The following is a 25861-nucleotide window of genomic DNA, read 5'->3' on the forward strand; positions in this document are numbered from 1 at the left end:
GTTAGCAGAAATTTATCAGCTTTTAATTTCTTTGAAGTGAGTAGAGATAGTATGTCACTAGTATAATACAGACTATTCTGCAGCTTTATTTTCAGCCTACTTTTTCATTTTCTATCTCCCTGGGCTTTTTACAGTTTGTCTACACTGATCTCTCTCTGAAATTAACTTTTTTTCTTAGGGGTTTTAAGTATGTCTGGAAAGAAGTATGGCTCCTAGAAACGTACTATGTATTGCTGCACCTTACATGCCTTTTAGTACAGAGGATATCTGCTTTGTAGTGCAAATAGCCTGGACCACTCTTCAAAATGAGCCCTCAACTCACTGCAGATAAAACCAATTTTGTCTGATGTCCAGCTTGCCCACAAGAAAGTAGGAGACATCTCAGCTGAAAGGTGATACGCTGAAGAAATCTCATTTCTTAGAGGAACATACTCCAAGCATTACAGGGCTTTCACAGGGCTCTAGAGTTCATCAACCCAATCCATGCACCCTTTTGCCAAAAGAGCCGTGCATTAAATTAACCCCCTGAACAGCTAATGAGATCTGCTTGGACATTATTTTTGTAGACAGTAACTGTGTTCAAGTCTTTCTTTTCATTAAAAGTCTCAAGTGTATAATTTACAGTCATGACTGAGATGTAGTGACTTACCTGCAAAAATTCAAGGACAGGTCATAACTAAAAAAACAAAATCAGAATAATTTGGTCATGAAGACTTTTCACATTTTATTTGAAACCAGTGGGCTGTAAATTAATTACCAAACTATTTTACATGGTAGTACTGTCATTTTCTGGTCCTTCACACCAGGACAAAATGAGCAGGTATGTGGCTGAGGGTTCTCACTGGAGCAATTACTTTGTTTGGGGTAATGATCACAAGCGAGTCCTTGGCAGAGGTGGCATTACTGGTGGTTCTCTTCTCTGCATAAGACGTTGCTGACCTCACTGAACATAAATACATGTAGGTGGGACATAGAAGGCCTCACACATTAACAGGATAAACAGTGCCAAGCCATGGACTTCGTAAAATTACTCTTATCCCAGAATAAGGGTTTTATTAAGTGCTTTCAGCTTCATTTTCTCCACATGTTTTTGAACCTTCTCTCTGAGCTCGTTGTTTTGGGGTTGAAAATGTCCATCTGGATGGTTGTGCAGGTCTCTGCAAGAAGTTTAAAATGCCATTTGTATTTATAATAGCTGGGGGAGCTACTTAGGAATGCTGACAAAAACAAAGGAAGAGACACACATCATTCCTCTCTTTTTTTAAAATGAACACAGAGGGTATTCCATTACTTATGCAGAATGGAAAATGAATGAAACTGTGAAAAGAACATTCACTTTTGGCTTGTCCAGTTAGTAAAGCTAACCATCTGACAGGTAAACACATACCAGACTGAGTTTTATGTTTTATTTATGAAGGAACATATGCTGCAATGGCCAGAACTAGAGCATCCACATGAAAAACTGATTTGCCTTAAGGATAAAATGCTGAAACGGCTGGAGAGGAGCAATGTGATATCTGTCATCTGGTGAAACACCACCCCACTGATAACAACAAAGAACCTTCCAGTGACAAAAAAAATGGATTGAGGCTTCATTGTTTACTAATAATTCTTCGTTTCCTTCTTTACAAAGCCAAACAAATAGGGAAGGTTTCAACAAGTAAGTATAAATACCCAGAGGTGTTTAATACAGAAAAGCATTTTTATTTCTTAAGGAAACATCTAAAACTTCAAAAAGAAAGATCCTTATGATTATAAAACTACTTACCCAGGAAAAGCACCATCCAACACTGTATCACTGTGGAGAAAAAGGCCACCCTTTAGTTACACAAGCCAGCCCAAATGCCCATGTTCTGACAAGCATAGTGTCATAACATGCAAAAAACAGCACTGAGTCTGACACATTTGTGTTTTTAGAGCAAATTATTTTCAATCAATGCTGTAGTAATCACAATACAGCAATCAATGTTTTGTCAGAGAGCTTATAATATGCAGCACTGTTTTTGAGTTTAATGGCTGACAGTTGCATAGGATTTCAATGTCAATCAAATAATTTCCCTCTAAAATTAAAGAAAATGAGACATTCAAATCTTCTGATAGCTCTGAAAGTTCCAGGCTATTATGCACATCCTGACATCTAAGCCACATCACAATCACTTTAAAGAGGGGACAAACTGTTGGACATAAAGATTAATTGACTTGCTCCAAGTCACACAAGGTACCTGTGAAAACAGGGTTAGAACTCGGCACATTCTCCTCTGTTGCTCTGCAACCACGTATCCTTCCCATACTGCCTGCTGCTCAAGCCCACTGTCCTCAGTGTCCCACTTAAGAGCTCATATACCTCCTTGCATCCTTCCTGCAACATCACATACCCCCAGGCTTCACACAGTTCATCCGCTTCTGCTTCCAGCCCCACAGAACTGCGAAATGCTGATCTCAAACCACGGTGGTAATCATCAACACCATCAAAGACCCATTTGTCTCTCAGAGCTTTCCTTGTCCTCAGGTTGCCCCTCAGGGTTTTTCTGCTGAGCTGCAAAATCAGGACATTGGCCTGACAGTACGGGAGGCATAGGGCAGAACTTGGCCCTTACAGTGGTCAGTTCACAACATTTTAGGGAGAAGGTAAATCTATGTTTATGAATGTAAGCTATTTTACATGCTGTGCTGTATGCCTAAAACACATTGTGTGTTGGTGGAATGTGAAGCTCAGACAGCAGAGAGAAAATGTGACCCACTCCTAGGAAAAGCCTGAGAAAAAAGCACCATGCCAGGGGAGATTCTAAGGGCTTATTGCTCTGCCAGCATTAGTAAATATCTAACAAAAACGGTCACTGAAAATCAAAAGCCACTAGTCCAAGAACACTGACTATCTCTGCAAGGGCAAGAAAAGTGCCTCAAGTGTTAGCTCACATTGATAAAACTGAAGTCAAAGAGACATCCAGGCCAGTGTGTCACATTCACAGCTGCTTTCTGCAGTCTAATCCAGAGATCACATTTGAAGTGCAAATCTGCTCAAAGTACCAGATCTGTATCCCACTTGTGATGGAGCCCCTACATCACCTCAGTATGACTTTCTACGTGATCTGGAAGGGATGCTTGTCTTCAGATTCCCTCTCATTCTTCTTCCCTAATTTCAAATGATACCTACCCTTCTCTTTTTGCTGATTTCTCTTTGCCTTCTGATAGTGCTTCCCCAACTTGTGGAAACAGAGCTCTCACCATCTCTGGAGTAAGAATCATTTTGAACTCAGCTTCATCTGTCTCCCTAAAAATTTGCAAGATGAAGAAGAATTGGGCTTTATCCTTTAAAAAGTGGGGTTTAGCCAACAAAAAACAAAAGTACGTTCTATGCAAGAGGGACTTTGTGCTTTTGCCTTGGAGGATCTCTCAGTACAGGTTTAGACACGTTCATACAAGTGGTTAAGACATAATCAATCACACTGAATACAAAATAGTGGAAAAACTTACTGGTCAGTTATGTTCTCCCTGTCTCTCTCAGGTAAGCCATGCAGCATTGGTGGTACATCTCTTGGAAGCAGATCTAAACTGTAAGGATCCCTGTGATGGAAATGGTATTAGTTTAAGATGGGCAGATGGCAACTGCACTAAATATTTATATTTTGAAGCTTCACACAGTAGTTGTAGTTACAATGAAAATTATGTACTTTTAAATATTCCTGGAAAATCTGAGTACACCAGAAACTGCTGTGATATGAGGGAACCTGAGCCCGGGAGATGTTAGCTACCAGATGGGTGCAGGTACCCATATATTAAAGGTTTTACCATTCATACTGCTGCAGGGCAGACAGGGTTTGTACCTCCCAGGGTCTTCTAGCACTGAATCAAAAAGCATTCAGGAAAGATGTTATTGAAAGTCCCAACTGTAACTCTCCTTCCAGGGCTAGGTATTTCCTCTACTTATACTGTTCTTCACCCACCCTTCAAGAAGGTCAGTAGGGGTTTTCCCCATCGGCTTTGGATTTCTGAGCAGCAGTTAATTGCACGTGTAGGCTCACTTTTATCTGTGGGACTAGTTACTGGTCAAATGGAGTAACAGACAGCAGAAACTAGTGCAGGATAGAGGCACTGTATGTTCAAATTCCTTCTTACCTAGCTGTTCTACTTGTCAATGTCGGAGTGTTAGAAAAAGTGGAATACACTACTGGTAAGAATCTTCTCCATTCCATTACTCCGCAAATCACTTCCTGAAATGACAAGAGCTACAGCGATCGGACCTCTAATACATAATGCAGTGGGGACAGAGGCTTGTAGGACAGAGCATCTGACTTCTTGGCTGAGAACTGAATCTGAGGAGCTGCAGTTCTCCATATTTAAAAGATGCTACCTCCACTGCAAGGTCATGAAAATAAAGTAGATGGTAAAAAGAAGGAAAGAGCAGAGAAATACTAAGGGATAAATAAGAGACATGGATAAAGCTGAACAAGAACAAGTTATTCTGACCCATGTACTGACTATTTAGGTGCATGCATAATTTATACTTGAAAATGTCTTCTATCTAGGACGACTCTTCATCTTCCTTTTTCATTCCTTGGAGCAAATTCTCAGCAAGAAGATATCAAGAAGCCAGGTACTTGTACAAGAAACCCAAAGGGCCATACCTTGTGATGCAGAAATTTCTTTTGTGTGACTGGAATACAGGATCCTTTGGGGCATTCCTTGGTAAAGGTGTATTTTGGATGAGGACAAAGATGATATTCAATATTTGTTTCAGAATAGGCCAAAGGAGGTAAAAATGGAACTAATCCTGGTGTGGGGTTCTAAAAACAAAGAAAGGATTATTTTTAAAACCTGTTATGAGCACCATAAAGAATTTAATTGATGAAAATTCAGTTCTTACAATTAATGTAGTCTCCCCAGATTTACACCTTTGTCTCATTGTGACTGTTCTGTTCCGTGTGACCCTTCATTTCCTGTCTCTTGTCATCACAGACCCATAATCTGCCTGGTTTATCCATGTTCTCTGCTGTCTAAAATACAGCAATTTAGGTGTTGTCTCCAGGTTTGGAAGAAAAAAATTTGCCTGATTATTCCAAACTCCATTGCTGATTGTCTGAACAATTTAAAATCCAAGAATGCAAACTGGCCTTGCTGTGGTGGAAGCTAGTGAGCGTTTTGCCAGCTATTTCACTGCACTAGCATCTGTTCCTGAATGAAGTCTAACGCTGGGCAGTTTAGGATCGGACCGTGTCTGGTTCTTACACTGACATAACAGAGGGATGAAAGAGATGCATAGAGGATCTCATCAGTAAGTCCGCTGGAGTCCTGGCTGCATGCAGTGAGGGCAAGTCTATGCCATATATGTTATGCCAAGATCACCAGACTAGCACACTAGGCTCTGAGCCATTGAATCTAAGTAATGCTGACAGACAGAGCCACCCAAGTCAGGCACAGTGGCATGCTGGCTTGGAGATGCTGCCATGCACAGCACTTAACTGAGCTATACAGCTGGCTCTTCCTGCTCTGAGACACCTCGGGGACTTTCAGGCTGTACTGCACTGCGCAGGAAATGACTTCCGTAGTTGGTGCCAAGTAGCATAATCTATATGACAATTAAATAACAGAAAAACCTCCCACACATGTGGTTGTAATTTTTTTAATCTCTGTGCCTAATAGTTTGGAAATGTGGTTTTGGTATGCTATGAGAACTATTGGAAACTCTAAGGCAGCAGGATGCATTGTGAGCAAAGAGTTTGACTTCACTTTTCTCAGTTTACCTAAGGATCAGGCAGAACTGCAGTCCCCTAGTTGAACAGAAGGACAAGGCTGCACCTGTTCTATCTATCTGGGCAAGAGCACGAGGTTATAGAAGGACTGAGACGACAAGATCATGGCTTTTCTTCCAACATCCAAATGGGGGAAGAAATGGAGAAGTGAGGGGCCCCATGGTGTTCCAGGGAATCCTGGGATCAGTGACCAATTATGGAGTGTGAGACTGGAAGGGTCTCCAGTTCTCTGCCATCATTGGCAACTTTGCCTTATCATCCCCTGCCCTAAACAGATCAAATTCCATTGTAGAGTGAAGCCATGCCCCTCTCTGTGGGCTGAGCTCTGTGACTCCTACCTACCAGGGCCTGCACCTGGAAGGATTACTCTCACTCTGGGTAGTTTTATATACCAATCTGAGTAAGAAAATTGCGCACCAATTCCACATCAGGCTTCTGATGGAACAAACACCTTTTCCCCTTCTTTCTTAGGTTCTTTGTGGTAGTCAACTCCTACTTACAAAAATGCGAAGTGGGTTGCTCTCTGTAGGGTGAACCAAAGCTTGGGGAGGAACCAGTTTTAAGAGGCTGATATTCCTTTTTTCTACATCTTCTGGAGATGGTTTGTAAAAATCCATCCTCTGGGAGACCAGGTTAAGTTGCCCCTCAGGAGAAGCAACTACTTGAATCAACTCATCCTTGAAAAACACAGACATCAAAGGTTTTCAGGGTGTAGTAAGCTTTTTGGTATAAAATGTCAAGACAAAACTAAACAAATAATGTAGAAATGTAGGGTGGAGAGTGACTTCAGCCAAGTTTGTATTTGAGATGATTCATTACCTGGGCTCCCTGCCTCAGTGGTCGGGAAAGTTTTCGAGGCTTGTAACTTGTGGCTGCATAGTGTGTATCAAATGGCTGATACTTCATAATGCTGGAATGCTGAGGAACCTAAGTGCAAAGAAAAAAAATGTGCTGCAGGAGATGACAATAATAACTTCTGATTAACTCATAGATGGAATGGAACATTCCAGCTTCATCACAGACACATCACGTCTCTGTGGTAAAAGATACTTGGAACACTATTCTGGAACATGGTATATGAACAAAACTTCAAGAACCCATACTTCACCAGGAGAAGCTGAATGTGTGCATAAAGGAATATTTCCATTCTTTTCTATGAAAGAGCATGGATTTAATGGTTTCTTGATCAAATATACTGTACTTAATGGAGTGGAGAAAAGCTGTGTTAAGTAATATACATAACACTGACAGATGAACCAATGCGTAATAAGGGGAAAAGACACTATAAGAAAGCTTCTAGACTTCTACACCACCTGAAAAAAAAGAAGGTGGACATTGAGCCAAAATCTGCATTGACTCGAGCCTAAGGAAATATTTTTACTGGGATGGGGTGCAGAATTTGAACTTTTGCTATGCAAAAATTGGAGAGAAAAGGGTTTAGAAGTCAGGAGGAAAAAAAAAAAGTTTCTGTACTCACAAAGTTGAAAAAACATTACTTATTTCAAGAAGGAGAAGTTCGCATTTCCTATACAGGAATGAAGGAACTAAGCATGAAGAACAGGATGCCAAATAAACAGAAGACTTCCATTACTTTGTAAAAGGAAGGACCCTTTTACAATGTCGCTTTTATAAAACTGTAAAACCAAAGGAAAAACTGTGTAGTGTGCAGGGCTTGCAGCATCATCATTCATAGAAGGATTTTTGTTGCTTGAGTTATAATTTTGGCTGAGGTGATTCACCTCTCTGTCTGGAGGGGACTATTGCCAACTATAAGCTTGTTACTTATGGAAACAGGTGAGATTTGTTTTTAAAAAAAGCATGCTAATCATACAGCCATATTAAGGCAACATTTCTACTGAGCTACACACTGGGGCCACTGAATCAGGCAGAAAACGTGTCCAACTGGATTTCTGGAAGAAAACCATGATACAGTTGAGGGAGCTGTACTGACTTACCTTCAAATCATAAAAAGGAAGAATGTGTCTGACTGTCACATCTACAGATTCGATAGGAACTAGGCCAAGAGCATCAGGTGCCTGAAAGAATACAGTATTTAAAACTCAGTAATATGGTGGGCACTTTGTTTTGCATTGGCAGCAATCCATCATCACAACCACTTGAAAATATATGGAAATAATTATGCAAACATTTTGTTTGATATTTCTCCTGTCCTTTCTTGGACTTCAGCATTTCAGTTTTTTTTCATTTCTTTTATTCTGCAAAATCATGGATGTTAGCTAACTCTGGTCGTTAATGTATTAATCAGAACTTTAAAATGCAATTAAGACAATGCAAAGATTTTAATTTTTTTACTGCTTTCAGCAGTACCCTCAAAAAATCTGAAGTCCTGAATTAATTTGTCAGAACCCCAGAACACCAATCACATTGTGAAATTTTAACAAAGGCAGTACTGGGTCTTGGGCCAGTGTCTTCAACAAAATTCTGCCTTGAGTGTTGGCCACCATTTCAGTTACTATACTTACCAAGTCACGGTGCAATTCATGGGAACTGTAAAATGGGAATTCAAAAGGCAATATACGATCTTCAGATATGCTGGAAGAAAAGCCCTCACATTTTTCACTCTTCTTTTGTTTGCTGAAACTCCTGCTTTCTGTCATGAATGGAAAGCAAATATAAAGATTTTGTAATATATCTTAATACACCATTTCAGAAATAGAATCAAGATGTATTTAACATCTTCCTAAGACAGATGTGTCTAGTAATTTTAATATAAGAAGTAAGGTAATATTTCTTAAAGGCTTTGAAAGCCTTATCTACAAGACAACAGGCACAATACCTTGACTAGCAGACAGATCTAATTTCCCCTTTCCTAAAAGGACATTACAGCCTATTCATTCCAGCATGGTTCTCTAACTCATTCCGCTCAGCCAGGCAGAAACAAGTCAGAAGGCCTCTCTTACACTAACTGCCATTCACCTTCTACCGGAAGCATCTCTGCAGCTCCTGCATACTAGGAATTACAAGTGCCAACTTGCAGAGGCAGGAAAAGGCCTGACATGCAAAGGTGCTTCAGCAGTTGTCAAATGGTGTGTGTACAAGGGAGTGGGAAATAAGAGACACAAATTCTCTTTTGTCCCCAGTGTACCCAACTGTGACTTCCATCCAAGGTCAGTTTCATTCTATGACTGCTAAAGAACAAGTGACTCTTCCAGGCCAGCACTTCCACCTCACTGAAAAGTGACTGCTTGAAAGCACTTGTATGAGAAACCAATAAGGAGGAAAACTCAACCCAGTACAGGCCACCTAGCCATGTATCTCATGCTTCCTACTGTCTCATTTCACTGAGTTCAGATATCTTGCCTTCATCATACTGAGGTGTCTTTCCATATTCCACCCCCCATGCAATAAGCTCCTCTTAACGTATGACTCGAACCTCTTGGGCTCCACCTGATCTGTTTACCCACCTCTCTGTTTTTCATATAGTCCCATCTGCCCTCTCATTGTTCCTCAGCTCTTTAAGTTGAATCACAGAAGTTATTCCAGGAGGGTTGGAAGGGACCTTTAAAGATCTAGTTCCAGGGGCAGGGACATACCTATCACTAGACCAGGTTGCTCAAAGCCCCATCCAATCTGACCTTGAACACTTCCAATGATGGACCATCCACAACTTCTGCCCTATTATTAAGCAGATAAGTCATAAGGTTCCTAAGAAGAGTTAATCATATTTTTAAAATCTGGTAAATAATGTGCATGAAAAACAGATGTATTTTGAGTACAGCCGTTCCTACCTGTTGTGATAGAACAAGGAGTAACAGTTTTAAACTAAAAGAGGGTAGATTCGGACTAGAGATAAGGAAGAAATTTTTTACGATGAGGGTGGTGAAACACTGGCACAGGTTGCCCAGAGAGGTGGTAGATGCCCCATCCCTGGGAACATTCAAGGTCAGGTTGGATGGGGCTCTGAGCAACCTGATCTAGTGACAGATATGTCCCTGCCCCTGGAACTAGTTGGAACTAGATCTTTAAAGATCCCTTCCATAGATGTCCCTGCTCGTTGCAGGGGGGTTCAAACTGGCAACCTTTAAAGGTCCCTTCCACCCCAAAACTATTCTATGATTCTGCCTTGTCACACTTCTCTTTTTTGCTGGAAGACTCCTTTGTAAGAACTCTGTCTTCACCTTTATATGTAATGCACCTGACACACTGCAGTACAACCTGAATTATCATAATTCATGGACAAATACCAACTTGTTCTTCTACTCCTTACCAGAGACAGAGCCTTCCTCCAAACCTCTGGCTTCTTTGGTTAGCCCACGGAATAGAAGCAGTAAACGATTTAGCCGAATCTGAATCACAATCTGAGAGAATGATTTTAAAGTTTATAATTAAGCCAAACACTCTAAGTATAGCCAGAGAAATATACATACATTACAACTGTATTTATTCTACAGAGCTGACTTAGACATCTCTATTTCAGAATTTTTACTATTGTTTTCTGTTCAGGAGGGAGAAAATGGGGAAGCAGAGATGAAGAATGGATCTCAACTCTGCAGTGCCATTACACAACAAAACCAGTTCAAACCATTTAGTTTTACAGGTCAGACTTCTTTTGGCTAGATCCTTCAGCTGTGTCTACTGGTATATACAGATTTAACAATGGGTAAACAGTCAGTTGATCAGGGTCATATGAATACTTGGGGCTCTGTGAATGAGAAGAATAAGTAGTAACCTGCACTGTGCAATTTGCCTAGCACCACATATCGCAGGGTAACGATGAAAAATCCTAGGTTTTAATACTGGAAGGGGCCATTTAGCCACCTCTTTATTTGTGCAATACAGGAAAGAGCATTTCATTTCAGGACCTACGTATCGAGCCTAATATTGTGAATGGATTGGAGAAGAGTATCTAAACTGAATACTAGGAGAGCATGAAATTTCCATATTGCTTGCTACATTTAGATTTACTGGGAAAAGAGCCATGAAGATGCATAATAATATTTAAACCCAATGAGATAAGTGATTTTACTGGTTAGTCTTTATCTTCCACATTGGAAGGGATCTTAGAAGGTCCTAGTCCAACCTCGTGCTCCAAGCAAGGTCAGTGATGAGATCAGACCAGGTTGCTCAGGGCTTTATCCCGTCTGGTCTTGGAAACATCCAAGGATGCAGACTGTACAGCCTCTCTGGGCAACCTGCTCCAATGACTGACTGTCCTCATGGTGAAAAAGGCTTTCCTTATACATGGTCTATGCCTCTCTTATTTGAATTTATGACCATTGTTTCCCATGTTCCCACCATGCACCATTGCAATGATTCTGGCTCCATCACAAATAATGTCCTCGGACATGTTGGAAGGTGCTGCTCCCTCCCTCCACTTTCCCTCTCCAGGCTGAGTAAGTGCATCCTGACAAAGTCTCCTCACAGAATGAGTGCTCCAGACCCTGACCATCTTGGTGGCTCTACACTGATGATCCAGCTTATTGATGTGTTTCATGACTGGGATGCCAAAACTGGGCACAGTATTCTATATGCATTTTGAAATCTTCTCTTTTTTGTGCAGAAATATTTTTTACTTTTTAAAAAACCCTAAATTTATCTGCATTTGCTCAGTATTGATTGCAATACCAAGCACCAGCAGAACCACCAGCAAATGCAAAACTTACTCCAGATCCTTACTTCCTGGTGAAGCGGGGATATATTTATCAAACTATCAAATCCCTAGCTAGCTGTGAAGACTCTTTATGTGCTAGTTTGCCTGTTCTTTTGTGCTATTTCCAAGGCATCGTGCCATCACACTGCATTCTGGTTGTTCACGCTACCTTGTATGCTGCTTGTTGGAATTTCCTCAGCATCCTGTTTCTGTTGTCCCAAGTGTCATTACGGAGCAAGTCAAATGTGGGATGGACACCTGGATGCTGCATGGTATTTTTTTTAAAAAAAGAAACAGAAAAGAAAAAGGACACCCCTTTTACAACTATACAAGGGAGGAATTTCCTCCAGCCCAAGCCAATCCCTGGCCTGAATCCATATGTTATTTCTGAACACTGGAATTAAGTCAAGTGAAAACGTTTGCAGTATTGGCATTTAACCAGAAGCCTTTACTGTAGGGCTTAATGGGAGGTAATCACCAAATATTTGCAGATACAGTATGGGGAATGCAGAGATAATGTAGCATGGTCTGCATCCACACAAATGAAAACCACACACTATGATTTAACTGCAAGACTGTTGTGGTTTAACCCTGGCCGGCAACCAAGCCCCACCCAGCCGCTCACTCACTCCCCCCACAGTGGGATGGGGGAGAGGATCGGAAGAGTGAAAGTGAGAAAACTCGTGGGTTGCCATAAAGACAGTGTAATAGGTAAAGCATAAGCTGTGTACACAAGCAAAGCAAAACGAGGAACTCATTCACTACTTCCCATGGGCAGACCAGTGTTCAGCCATCTCCAGGAAAGCAGGGCTCCATCACGCATAATGGTTTCTTGGGAAGACAAACACTGTAATGCTGAATGCCTCACCCTGCCCCTTCTCCCGGCTTACATGTACTCAGCATGACATCATACGGTATGGGATATCCCTTTGGCTAGTTCGAGTCAGCTGTCCTGGCTATGTCCCCTCCCAGTTTCCCAGTTGTGCCTCTCCAACCCTCTGACTGGCAGGGTCTGAGAAATTGAAGGGTTCTTGCCTTAGTATAAACATTACCTAGCAACAACCAAAAGCGTCAGTGTGCTACCAGCATTGTTCTCACACCAAAGCTAAAACACGACACTGCACCAGCCACTAAGAAGAAAATTAACTTTGTCTCAGCCAAAACCAGGACAAATACGTGGGCAGTCAGACAGTGGGATGAATGGACTAGGTCTCTATTGTTTACACACTTCATCCTGCACAGATATCAAGTTGGGACATAGCTGTAGGGGCTCAGACCAGGGGCCCAGCAAAACCAGTATCCTGTGTCTCCAATAATGGCTGATAGCACATACTACAGAAGGGCAAAAGGCTGGGGTAAACTTAAGAATGATAATTTCTCAGAATAACCTCCTCACATGTAGTGAGGTCTGGCTCTGGACATACTTGAGGCAGAGGTGATGTCTCTAATGCCTTAAATTGTTGGAACACTCTTTGAACACAAGAAAATCTCTTTCTTGATGCATTAATCTCTTCTCCAGTTTTAAACCAATGTAACAGAAGAATGTGGCACTAGAAGGAATTCCAGCAAACCCAGAGTACAGTATCTCTCAACAGGATGGCAGCTGCTTAACCAACATTTAGATTAGGAAGGTTATCAGAACACCAGCTCCACACAACACCATGCCATGCCTCACCAAACAATTTTCAACACTTTGTAACAGGTGTATAACAACAGACCAACTCCCACAGCTATTATGTTCCTCAAGAAGGCAGCAGTTCATATTGTTAACATTCAAAGTTCCTTTAGTAGCTCAATAATCCTAGGAAATGGATCTTAGGAAGTACCTTACACCACAGAGAAGGACAAAAAAATCTAAGTACCAGAAAGGCTCCTGTCAATCTGAGCTGCAAGTAAAGGTTGCAAATCTTGTGATATGCTTAACCTTAGGTTTAGGCATGAGAAAACTACTCCTGAGAGACCTTTCAGAAGCAAGCAATATGAATATCAGGTTAGGCCTGCAGATTTCCACTTGTCTCTCATATTAGATCAGAACATCAGAAGCTAAGTTGTAGCACAATGCTTGCCCTACTGTACTAAAAGTAAAATGGGAAATAAGACACTAACACGGAAATGGGAATATTAGGAGGAAAAGTATTCAGTGTCAAATATTTACTTAGCTTAGTAGGTGATAATAACATACAGCAGGCAATAAAAACACATAAACAAACCTGGTCAACAGGGCGGATAACACGTCTGAAAGCAACTTCTACTTCATTCCTCTGAAACTCCTGTTCTATGATAGGATCTCCTCTTTGGATCTAATTTGTCGCCAGGATGAACAATCACATTAGTACAAAACATTTAGTGAATTCTTTCCTCCCTTACAATTAGTGAAATAGTGGAGCTCACTTACAATGTAACGTTTGCGGGGAGCTTGACAAAACAGACTTCATTCCCTTCTAGGGAGTGATTATTGCAAGCCCTGAGCAAGTCAAACAAAGTAAAATAATGTCTTTTTGGGTCTGAGTTTCAACCAGATCTCTGCCCTAATGAAACACAGTTTGCTTTGCATAGCCAGAATCAGCAAGAGAGGGGTTACAGAACCAACAGCATAAGTTAGCACCTGAACAAATCTTCCCAGATGACAGCGCTACAGAAATTTCCTGCAGCTTTCCCATGTTCTGTGAACATCTCTGTCATGGTTTCCAATGGTGCCAGCTCAATCTGTTCATGTGTGAAACAGTTTACTACTGATATCAGTTCACCTCTTTGAGATCCTCTCAAAGTGTTCAGGCATGCTGGATGAATACCAGTGCTTCTTTTCATCGTGCCTCTTCCATCCCAGTCCTCCTTACCTATTGTTTCATTTCCCAGATACCATTACGTCTTAAACAAAGACCTTGGGGTTATTCTGCAGGGCAAAAGTCCCATGATTTTCATGGACTGAGGTTTTAGTTAATACAATGGAAGACAGACCAGTTAAAGGTCTCCAGGACAACCACTCCCAGGCTGTATAACATAGTGGCTGCTTGAGCAAATAAATGATGGAGGGATAATAAATACTCTGTGAGGCCTCATGACATTCAAGGTGAACAAACTGACAGCATGAGCAAAAATACGCCTCGGTCAGAAATGCATGGGGGCAACTGTGAAACCAACCAGAGATCTCCACAGCCCCTATGGCCAACAGGTAAGTAAATAAATGTTTTTAAACAAAGCTAACATACATCTGATTTAGTGATACAACAATCTCACAATTTAGATCCTTTTTTTGCTGACTTCCTCCTTTGTTAGTATTAAATACAATGTTTAAATTAATTCACAGTGCCTAATTCAATGTATAAATCAAGCCTTTACCCTATCTATAAATAATTTTACTCCCATAAACAGCTCCTTGGAAGTCAGTGGGATGTCAGAAGCTACCTGAATGTCCAGAAGGCAGGATAAGAGGGACAAACCCCACCTGTCCCTGAGGGCTGTGCCATACGGGGAGAAATATCTCCTGCCACCAGGTATTGCTGCTGTCACCCTCATGGAACATGACCCACAGTCTGGGGTGACTGGAGGAAACCAAAGAGAGGGAGGGCAAAGGTGTAGAACAACCTGATGAATTATTTCCCCATGGCTCTGTGTGAGAGTAATGACTGGGTTTAGCTTTTGGTTGTGAGCAATTCAGGACATTAGCTCTTCAGAGAGGTACAATAGAAACAGAAGATTGGATGCTGCCATGATGCCGACAGACTTACACTGCAAAGCTGCACTGTGATGCAGCTGGGTGCAAATCTGCTAGGTTGGGCAAATATCTCGTTACATTTCCATTAATAACTTATCCTCTCCATCTACCTCCAAGATAAAACCACCTCAGAAACAGTGATACACAGGCATAATAAAGATATAACTGCAGTAAGAAGTACAGCTAGTATAGGTTTGCACTGATGTATAAAGAAAAACTGAAGACACAGAGAGCTCGATACAATTCACTAGTGCACTGTGTAGTCTGAAAATATAAATTTGATTTTAGATTTATAGAAAAACCAACAAAGACTAACCTTGTACTGCTCTTCTTCCCTCCGTCGGTTTTCAAGAATCTCTTTTTTAAATTCCAGAGACATCGGATCTTTGCCTTTACGAACTTGCCTGCATTTACAGTGGAGGCAAGAAAAACGCTTTACTTAATGCACAGTTTGCTTTATTTAAAGACTAACAGACTTATTACCCTCTTCCTAAGGCATCTAGAGGTCTGTAACATTCAGCATAAAGGTAGATCTCTGGATTGCAAATGAAATCACAGTGTGCTTACAGACACAATTTAAGTGTTTTACTTTAGGCCATTTGATGTATATGTGCACTTCTGTTCACTCCATTACACATTTTAGCCTTGATTTATTGCCAACCATGATAAAAGCTTCCCTTGCCCTTAAGGCCACAAGATGAGATGCCTGAGAATAAGGTTAGGTGAACAAGGTTTTCAGCAGGTTTCTTTCTGAATGTAATTATACAATCAAAGACCTCATTGGGTACTAGTATGGATCACTACTGAGACTGCTTTTAGGCAGAAGATAAAAAAATGGAAGTAAACCAACAGTAACTTAGCTGTAAACCAGAACTATCAGGATATGAAATGGCAGAATTATGCATTAGTGGATATTGCATACATCATTCATAGAGGCCTTAGTTAAGCAAACCCCAGTGTTCTTAATGTGGTTAACTAACACTTACCACTTCAGATAATTTGCTGCTTCTTCCTGAATATTTTGTTTGACTTTTAAGTGAAATATGGCTTCCTTCATCTGTCTTGTTTTTATCCCTTCAGTGCCTTGGCAAAGAGCTGCAGGAATATCAGAAAGCCATATCACACATCAGACTAAATTGAATTTTTATTTGGGAAACCCACCCATTATGATAACTGAATTCATTAATACATAAAGCTAAGGTGAGACTTCTTACAGGAACTACAGTGACATCACCTCAGCAATTCTGAAGCTGAGTTCCTCACCAGAAACCTACAAATAACACTAAAGACCAAGTTTATGCTGCTTAATTACATTACCTTCTTTCAAGTCCTTAATCTTCAATTTGCCTGGTTCCTGATTCAAAACAGTAGCTACAGCATATGGATTTGACAAGTCTGTGGGGAATCTCAGATTCTGGTATTCAATTTCCTATGAGATATAAATTAATAGGAAGAAATAGAAACATGAAAGATTTTCAGCCCAGAAAAGTACTTGTGTGTATTTATCTCTTCACACCTTTACTTTCTGAATAGGACTCGAACGTGGTTGGCTGAATTGGTCTCTTCTCCACACCACAGATTTTCCTGCAGACACAGCTTTTTTCTCTGGACGACTTCGTTGTTTGTCAAAATGTTCTTTTCTAGATGTCAAAAGGACAGATATTGCTCTTATAAGTACTCTGTAAATGGCATATAAGTCTAGTACATGCATTTACATCCCCTTTAGATATAGAAGGAGACTGGAAATTTCTCTCCCATATTACAACTGGAATCAAACTTTCTAATCTTCAGAGTTCAAAAAAATTAGATACAGCCCAAAAGATCTTACTGCTCAAAACCCCCTGTATCTTGCAAGACCTCAGCAATAATTATAACATAGAGCAGGCATAATGGAAGCTGAGGATGCTCAACACTTCTTTAAGGACATGTAAATTCTCATTACTTTTATTTTGGTACAGTTTCACTTCACATAGATTAAGGGCGTTCTGAGCAAATGATGTAAGAAGGCAGGTACATGTATTAACAGTTGAAACACATTACTGTATTTTAAATCTCCATAGATACAAATGCTTAAAATGATTCCAGCAAAATGGCACTAAATCCATGAATTTTTTTAGCATTGGGCAAAAATACTCAAAGGCCTGTCAGCCACACATACATTAGACCCAGATGTGGTGTTGATGTTCCTGTGAATACACAAATATAGGGTTTTGAACGAAACTGTGAAATCCGTAACTGCATTGTCATTTGTGCTGTTCCATACTCAAGTGGGGAGTATTTCACAGTTACTTCCACTTTCCCATTGCCTGGAATGATTCCTGTGATTAGAGGAGAAAACCAGTAAGAGTCCATCTAATGTTAGGTCACTTAAGTATACTGAAATTGATTCTGGACTACATTTTTTTAAAACAATATTAACGTTTGAATGGATGGCAGCAGGCCTGGAAAATATTTCAAATCTCAAAGTGTCTTTCAAGAAATATCCATTGCCAGATAATGGAAGGTATTTTGCAATAGCAGAGAGATTTGACAGTGAAACTATAATATTTCCTACTGTTACGAAAATTATTGCCTGTTTATATCTAGAAACTCTTCACTTGCATCTGCCAGTCTTAAATCTCTGGCACTTTCTGCTTTCATGAGCAAAGCATTATAAACATATTCCTCTGTGCTCTTCCAAGCTGGGGGAATCATCTGGATTTGATGCGCTACCTGTCACTACTTGGTCTTATTTCCTTATTACCTATTCCATTATTTTTTCAACCACTTTAACCACCCTTCGTATCCCTAAACATTAAGTGCAATCCCAGGATATAAGCCCTGATGCATTTCTGCAACAAGGAATTTATTCAGATCATCAGAAATACTAATTTCTTGTATCTGTAAAGTGACCATTGCCTGGTTTTCTGCATCCTGCAGTTAAAACCAGTTAGTTTCATCGTTGGGTTGGGTGGTTTTTTGTGTGTGTAATTTGTTCGATTATTTCATCACTATCTCAGAGCACAATGGCCTGAACAGGAGCTGAAACTTAGTCCTTTTCAGATGGCCTTCAGCTCCTCAGAGTTTCTAGCTACCAAAGTTTCTGACTTAGTTTTTACTGGGTTAATGTTTTTTTTTCTGTGATATTTTTGTTCTCCATACTCCCAATAACTAAGCCAACTTAGAAAGCATGAATTAGTTCCAGCTGCTTTGTCTATGACTGTGCAAAACCCCAAAAACTTCCTGATGAATTTTACTTCTCCCTAGTTACACTAATTTGTTCCTTTCCTCCCTTGATATATCAAAACTTCTTTAAGCACAAAGTAAGAAAGAATATTATCCTGTAAGAATGACACAAAATAAGGCAGCAGCACAGTTTATCTTTGTGAACCACACATCTGATTGATGGAATCCAACTACTTACTACCCCTGAAGAATGAAAATCCATCTGACAAGACAGGGCAAATTCATATCATTGTACATACAGGAACAATAGCAACTTTTTTTGAAGTGCATAAATAATCAAAGTTTAAATTCCAGTGTCACAAATGGCACTAAGCACCAGTTCTGTGAAGATTTTTATTTATTTAGATCTTTATGTATTTTCATGGGACTGACCAGAGTGCCAAAGTGAATTATTCAGCCAGGTCTCACTCACTTCGGTATTTTTGTCAGAACACCTGAAAACTTATATGCTCCTGCCGGCACCTGGCAAATTTGTTACATATGATAGCAACTGACCTGCAAACAGTTACATCTGCCTCAAGACAGAGCCCTTTCCAACATGAGGCATGAAAATAGCTGAGCATACTGCAGCCAAAAGTCCCTGCCTCTTGTAAAGCCCATAGACAGAGATCTAGAATGAATCTAATATCCACTGCTGTGCCATGAAACACCTGCAGCAGTGTGTTTTGTGCCCATCACTGTAACAGTTCTTGAAGCAACAGACATAATTCCATCAAATTCTTCTAGACCATGAGGGAAGACAGGTATAGGGATATGTTTGATAGAACAGAGGCCATTTTTATTTCCTCTGTGCCCCCAGTCAAGCAACATGATGCATACCTATTCCACAAAGATATCTGTTCCTTTATGGGGCAGAAGCCAGACACTCCACGGGGAAAGCTGTGATAAAGAAGTGAGTGCTGAGCTTCCTGCCTCTCTCCTTTCCAAAGGCTGCACCAGCAAAGACAGAAGACAAAGGCTGGATGGACGGTTTTGGACGTCCCATATTTTGCCAGAGGTTGGTAGCTGGGCATTGACAAAAGAAATCTACCAGCCACAGAAGGCTATTTGCCATGAGGCTGTACGTGACTAATATTTATCAGCCTGCATTTACCTGGAAACACTTTGAGGCAAAGGCTTTTTCTGTACAGCACTGAATACACTATCACAAGTAAGTACACTTAATAAATACAGATTTAACATTTAAAATAAGTTCAATCTACCAAATATTGGCTGGACAGTGAAGGCTTTGTGGGGCTGAATAAAATCAATGTGGAATTCAAAATCTATTGGACAGCTGCACTGCAACGGGATAACATACTCCTTACTGAAAAGAGAGAAAGGAAGAAATAAATTAATGAAACTACAGTTGATCATCAATTACAAGCTGAACAATTATATTATACACAACATGCACTGAATTTATCTGTGTTCAGAGGGATGGGTTACTTATTTATGTGAAAATAGTCATTCCTCGTTTTTCCAAAAGAGCAAAATATTTCAGATCTTTCACTCAGTGATGAAATAAGAGCTAAATCTTGATTTGAATGCTGGATATTTTACATCTTGACTTACTTTGTCTTACCCATACATAATCTGATTACAGAAAAAATTATAAAATTTAGATTTTAGAAGTTAGTTATATGTATCCTCAAATTCTTACAAACCGCAGTACCTAGCTAGTACAAACAATCCAAACTGGAGCAACAATAAGTACAGAACCAGGAATCAGCCTTCTCCCATGGCCGTCTTTGTGAAAGACGATGAGGAAAGACTATGCAGTCTTCAAAAGTGTTGAAAACTCCAACACATCAGAATGACCAGGCTTTAACCACTGTGGAAATAAAGATACCACGGCCTGATTTTCATAAAAGCTCTTTATGTCTCACACAGGTTGTGTGAGGGTATTAGCACATATCTTTTCAAGCTGCCTTACTTTTGTATGCATCTATTTTCATGTACCAAATTGAAACACAAAAGCAGTGGGGTAACACCATATATCATCCTACAAATCAAGACCAGTTTACCCAGGCTTATTTCTGTTCTTTGTAAACTGGCTGAAATCCTATCCTACTGATTAGCAAAGAATGCATGTTATACACAGTGTTTCTTTGGAAAGCACATTTTGAAATGCTTAAGGAAATGATAACAGCAAAGTCCTTTTTTCTCTCCCTTAATATGACCTGTTCATAAAGAAGATGTAACAGCAGACTGGGGAGGCAATTTGTTTTAGGGTACAGTGCAGCTTGTACAGTAGCCAAAGTGCTTTAAAAACAATTATGTCACCTGTTGCCTGATGGACCTTCTGTACCTAAGGAAAAAGCTGAGTGGTAAAATATAGGTCTTATCTGACATTTATGGAAGTAAAAGGCAGTTCTTCCATTGACTTCAGTGGGCTATGGACTGAGCTCATAGTACCCTGGGTTCTGCGCAGTACCATGTATTCAGAGAGCTTTAATTTTTTAGGAAAATTTTTAATAGCCTAATGATGAAAAATACTAGTAAAAATTAAGGTTTGAAACCATCAGTTTTCTTTCCAGGAACTCCTCCAAATTCCCTCAGGGGCATCTCTGAGCATCCCTGTTGTGCTGAAAATTTTTCCTATCATTTAAAATTGTCTTTTGTATTCTTTCTAATCTCTTCTCTGTATTCTGAGAGTATGAAAATTCTGTATATTTCAGCACTTGTTACAAAAATGGAGCAAATAAAGAGAATTACATCATGCCTAGAGGCACCCAAAAAATCAGGAGTTATGTTCAGTCCTGTGAGAAAGCTGTAACATCAATTCTGATGGACTCACTAGAGTTTAACAGATTAAAGGATACTAGAAAAGCAAATAAACAAAACCACACAAATGTTCATTCTACAATTCTGGGATCATATTACTGCAGAATTTTGCATTTTCCTTGTATGTGCCTTGCCTATTCATATTTCTGTGCTTCAGTAAAACTAATGAGTTGCTTCCAACTGACAAGCTAAGACAAAATCCAGCTGCTAAGAACTTCAGTTCCTAGAATTCACTCAAATCTTTACACTAACACAGATCACCATAATTACAACTAATATAGTCTATATACTACAGGACTAGACCCTAATCAACAGGATCTCCCTTCTCCTTTTCCCCTCCCCATTTCCTATTCACAATTATTACCGATAACTTCATGAAAACAGTTTTACATCTATGCAACAGAGCAAGATGAAGTCTGTGCCATTTAGAGCTCCACATCAGAAGATTTCAATATTTTTAAATAGAAGAAGCGAATCTAATGACTAATCAATCTGTGGACTGAGGTTAGGTATTTGCTATCACTTATATCTACCATATCTTCATTTCCAGAATGCTTCATCTTGAAAGGAAGATTCATTCACTTAGGACTTAATAATGCTAAAAGGACATAGCACTTGGGAGTGTACAGATTATGGACAGCAGCCATACTGCTTCACCATATGATGAATCAAGTGAGTCAGCACAACTTAGACTGAAAACCCAGTTCCATCTATATATATGCTTAGTTTGCACAGCATTTACTTTCCTGTGAACAAGTGCCTGAAACAGTTCGTATATAGAATTATTTTGCAGTCCAGATGGCAGCTGACTTCCTTAAAGCTTCCAATATGTTAAGCTGTACTTAAGGAATTTTAGGAATCAGATTTTTCAGATTTTGTGCATGTCTCACAAAATGTGGACAAATGTCTATCCTTAACTCACCTCTGACCAACTGATACATCAGACAGATTTATAAAAGATGGAAATTCTACAACATTCACAGCAGGGTAAGCATGCACAGGAACAATGAATGTATCATCTCCCTGCAGAAAAAAGGGAGATAAATATTTGTTTCTTACATTGAATAAATATGGAAAGAAAATGTTTCTGTAGTAGTTGGCCAGTAAGTGGGCACAAAACGTCTTCAAGATCATCACCGTGTTGCACCTCAGGATATTGACATTCTACATCCTTTCAGTATCCATCTGTCTTTCCATACTTTCAGCAGCTCTCTAGAGCTCCTCAAAGCCTGCTCAGCTAAGACATTACATCAGAGTTGCACAAAGATTGATCTACTGGCAAAGAATAACAGAATAAGGAAGATATTTTAGCCACAGCTCCAGGACATTTACAGAGAGAAAAATGTTAAATGCTCAAAATGAAATTATCCAATCCAGACTTACTGGGAATAAATCCATGTGGCTCTAGGAGATTAACTGTACCTTTACTTTATCACTGTCATCATGTCCTAATAGTTGCTTCATTCCATTACAAATGTAAATATATTTTATAATAAATCCTCACCTGACAGTGAATTCGGATGCAGTCATAGTAATAGCGCCACTCATCGGGACAAAAGTCAACAGTAACCACATATGAAAAGCCAGGGACAAGCCGGTGCTAGAAAATGACCCAAAATAAAACAGATGGCCTGTAAAAGCCACTTACGTGACACAAAACTGGTGCTGCATGCAAAAAGCAGTGTGAAGGCTTTCTGACACTTACTGTTTTGTTGTATTTGATCTGAAAATACTTTGTCTGGGGTGGTATTATGTGAAGGTTTGTTACATCACCAGAAATATTTATCAGCTTCTGTAGAACAAAAGAAAGCCAAGACCACAAAACACTTTACAATGTAAGAGGTCAGTTGAGAATGCCAACTGTACATTTTGTAAGATCATTTTTTGTAAGTAATAATTTTTACTTCAGTAAAAATAATTCTGAATATGCTCTGAATTTAAAAGAAATGTATGTAAATTTTGCATTCTGATTTTTTATTCATTGGAACCAATGACAATTCCTTAGGAATAACAGTTTTGCTAAAGAAGATACTACTGTAAGACGCTGCTGCTGAATCAAATTCTGGTCGTTTTGTTTATGTGCAAAAGGAACAAAAAATGAAACAACTTACTGACTTTGCTTTTACAGAGGTATGAAACAACAGAAATTATGTAATATTCCATGGTTTTGTTTTGGATCACAAAGCAACAAACCTTTGGATGTGACAGTTCAGCCTGCAGAGCCTCCTGCTTCTTGTTTACTTTCATTATATCTGGAGAACCTAGTCCACCATAATCACCCAACCACTGCCTCAAAACACCACATGCGTAAAGAAGGCAGACAAAGGGAAAACAGAGAGAAGGAAATATCCAAACTATTCACAAGGAAAGACAATTAAACCTATGCACCAAGTTTCTTTCCTTAGATTAAATTGCTTTTGGCAGAAAGCCAGAGGTGCTTTCAAAATTTTCCCGCCAGTGAACATGTTTGCAGACCCAGTGACGGCCCAAGTACATTTTGAAAACAATCTCTTATGGAGTTAAAGCATGCATCCTTCATTTATGACATGCAAGTCACATATCATTAACACTGCTCACAGACACAGGAAACAAAGGTAGAGCAGAGACCGCAAAGGACACTGATGTACACAGCATGGTACCCGTCTGTTTTGTTACCACAGGGCCACTGATTTTGAGTGCTGCTTTTTGGAGGACTCCATAGAGCAAAAGGCCTCATGACCACAAGCAGTCTACTCAGCTTCTGTTGTCCTTTTATGACCCCCAAGAGGATCCCTGCTCTGACACTTACCAGTATCTGTCGATGACATTTTCCAACTTCATACCCTCCATAGTGTAACACAGCAGGCTCAGCTTGTATAACCTTGCTCTTCTGAAGTTCTGAATAAATCTCTACAGAGACAGATAATAAAACAGGGAGAAAAGGAGACCAGGTGAAATACACATGATGATTGTTACTTACATTGACTAAATATATTTACGTTGTACCCAATGCATTATAGAGGAAAAAAATGAGCCAGAGATTACTTCTCCTGTTAAGGGGGCATGACTTTTTAGATGGAAAGTTAAGGCAGCATCTACTATACCAGCTGAGCCATGATCCTGTTGCCAGTTTATGTCTTGGCATCACAGCTTCAACAAGCCACGCCAAAACTTGAGTCAGCCCAAATGAGTCAGCCAGGATCAGTACAACCACTATTTTCTTTCCTGACTCCTCTTCTACAATTTGGGCTCACAGGAAGACACAATTTAAGCAACAGGATGGGCATTTTGCTTGCAAGTTGCAAAGAAAAATAATAGCAAAGTGCCTCCTAGGATTGCTCTAAGGTGGGGGAACAGTCAGAAGGCAGAAACTTACTCGATTCCAGCAGGTGATTGGGGACAGCATGTCTTTTTTTAGGTTGCTCCACTAGGCTGCCCAGAAGGACACTGGGTATTTTCTTGAAGGATTTCTTAGCGATTGTGATTTCTGTGGAGGCTGATTGAACTACATCCATGTTAGAACAGAAATGAGAGTCTGAATGGTACTAAAATTCTTCAGCACCTGGGGTCAGATCAAAATAACAATGATCAAAATGCCTTCCCTTGCATTGGTAACATCTATTGCCTAATACTGCCTAAAAACATTTAGGAGCAGGAGTTATTTTTCTTCCTACTGAAGTAGATTACTGTGTGTGTGGTAAGTACAAGGACAGAGTGATTCCAGGAAACCCTTTTCCCACTGTAAGCCCTAGCACTTTGCCATGTTCATCTGTTCTAAGGCTTACTGGGGGCATTTGGCTTTCAGCACTGTGTAAAACACCTCTCCCTTCGTGTCTTCCAGCACAGAGAAGAAAAGGCTCTTATGGTAATTCCACTATACAAACTGATTTCTGCAGAGATGTTCTTCTAATCTCTCCTGACTGGGTTGTTAACTTGCAGACGCATTTCTAGTTTTTAAATATTAATAAGAGGGATAAGAAAATTGGCATGTGAATCTTTTGTTTGGATAGCATCATCTGGGCTATTTGTTTAGTGAAGATAACTGTAAACTCAGAAGGCCATAGGTATTATAGATCCTGTGTTAAGTAAGCACTGTTATCAGAACATAAACTTCCCTAATGACAAGTTCAAATATTACATAATAAGGACACCAGACACAATCCATCCACAAAAATTATCTTCATAAATACAGCACATAGTCCTTGGCTCTCCTATGAACCGGAGAACTGCATGGAGAAAAAGACAAGATACTTTTGGAAAAAGTACTGAGTTCAAAAGCCATGCTGGGTTTTTCTCAACCATCAAGAAGTGGGTTGAAAACCCTTCATTTTGTATTTGTTCTTCATGAACGGGAAGATGGGTGTGCAGCTCGGGATGGTGCCACATTAGTATCAGTGCACCGCTGAACCCACCCAATGCTAGAGAATATAGACTCCTCCTGCCAGGCTCCGGTCACAAGGCACCTTCCTGCTCCTGGAGCAGTGCCACAAAGGCTGATTAGCTGCTCAGACAACAGAGTTCCACCGTGTGATCCACACCGTGGCAGCACTTGAAGATTCAACAGTTCCAAAATTGAATTGTTAATACCAGCAGTGGTATTGTGCTTTCTTTGTTATTTTAACACTTTCATATTGGCTTGAAAGACCTTAAAGGGCCCCAACCTAAAATTAACACTGATCAATAAAAGTTGGAGGGAGGAAAGGAAGAAGAGAGCAGCAAAGCAATGCCCAACATAACCGAATCAGGACTTTTGAGGACGAAAGAGGTCCATCTCCCCCCATTACATTTTTTGGTCTCATCTCTGGTATTTGTCTG

General features: G+C 40.0%; 1 protein-coding gene across 2 annotated transcripts; it reads right to left on the reverse strand.

The window, feature by feature from the left end:
- Positions 1-720: 720 nt before the first annotated feature.
- CFAP221 (cilia and flagella associated protein 221) lies at positions 721-24603 on the reverse strand. Of its 2 annotated transcripts, XM_013305464.3 has the most exons (24): positions 24423-24603; positions 23856-23956; positions 22773-22859; positions 22572-22667; positions 21990-22090; positions 19504-19607; positions 17235-17394; positions 16593-16716; positions 16394-16505; positions 16063-16171; positions 15393-15480; positions 13572-13661; positions 11531-11626; positions 9979-10069; positions 8234-8361; positions 7706-7786; positions 6570-6677; positions 6251-6427; positions 4626-4784; positions 4117-4211; positions 3475-3564; positions 3155-3271; positions 1769-1798; positions 721-1157 (listed from the first exon to the last, which is right to left on the reverse strand). In XM_013305464.3, exons 1-24 carry the CDS (start codon positions 24559-24561, stop codon positions 1034-1036), a joined length of 2607 nt encoding a protein of 868 aa, XP_013160918.1. In that variant the 5' UTR covers positions 24562-24603; the 3' UTR covers positions 721-1033. The 2 variants fall into 2 exon arrangements, with proteins under 2 accessions (XP_013160918.1, XP_055668330.1); XM_055812355.1 differs by lacking the exons at positions 21990-22090; positions 22773-22859; positions 23856-23956; positions 24423-24603 and having other exon boundaries at positions 22572-22659.
- Positions 24604-25861: the final 1258 nt, after the last annotated feature.

This window comes from Falco peregrinus, chromosome 8 (genome assembly GCF_023634155.1).
Source record: "Falco peregrinus isolate bFalPer1 chromosome 8, bFalPer1.pri, whole genome shotgun sequence".
Classification (NCBI taxonomy): Eukaryota; Metazoa; Chordata; class Aves; order Falconiformes; family Falconidae; genus Falco; species Falco peregrinus.

Coding starts and splice junctions, on each gene's coding strand:
- CFAP221 (XM_013305464.3), bottom strand. CDS start 24,561: ATGGATGTAGTTCAATCAGCCTCCACAGAAATCACAATCGCTAAGAAA. Junction 23,957..24,422: donor CAATCACCTGCTGGAATCGA/GTAAGTTTCTGC, acceptor CTGTCTCTGTAG/AGATTTATTCAGAACTTCAG. Junction 7,787..8,233: donor ATGAATTGCACCGTGACTTG/GTAAGTATAGTA, acceptor GTATTCTTTCAG/GCACCTGATGCTCTTGGCCT.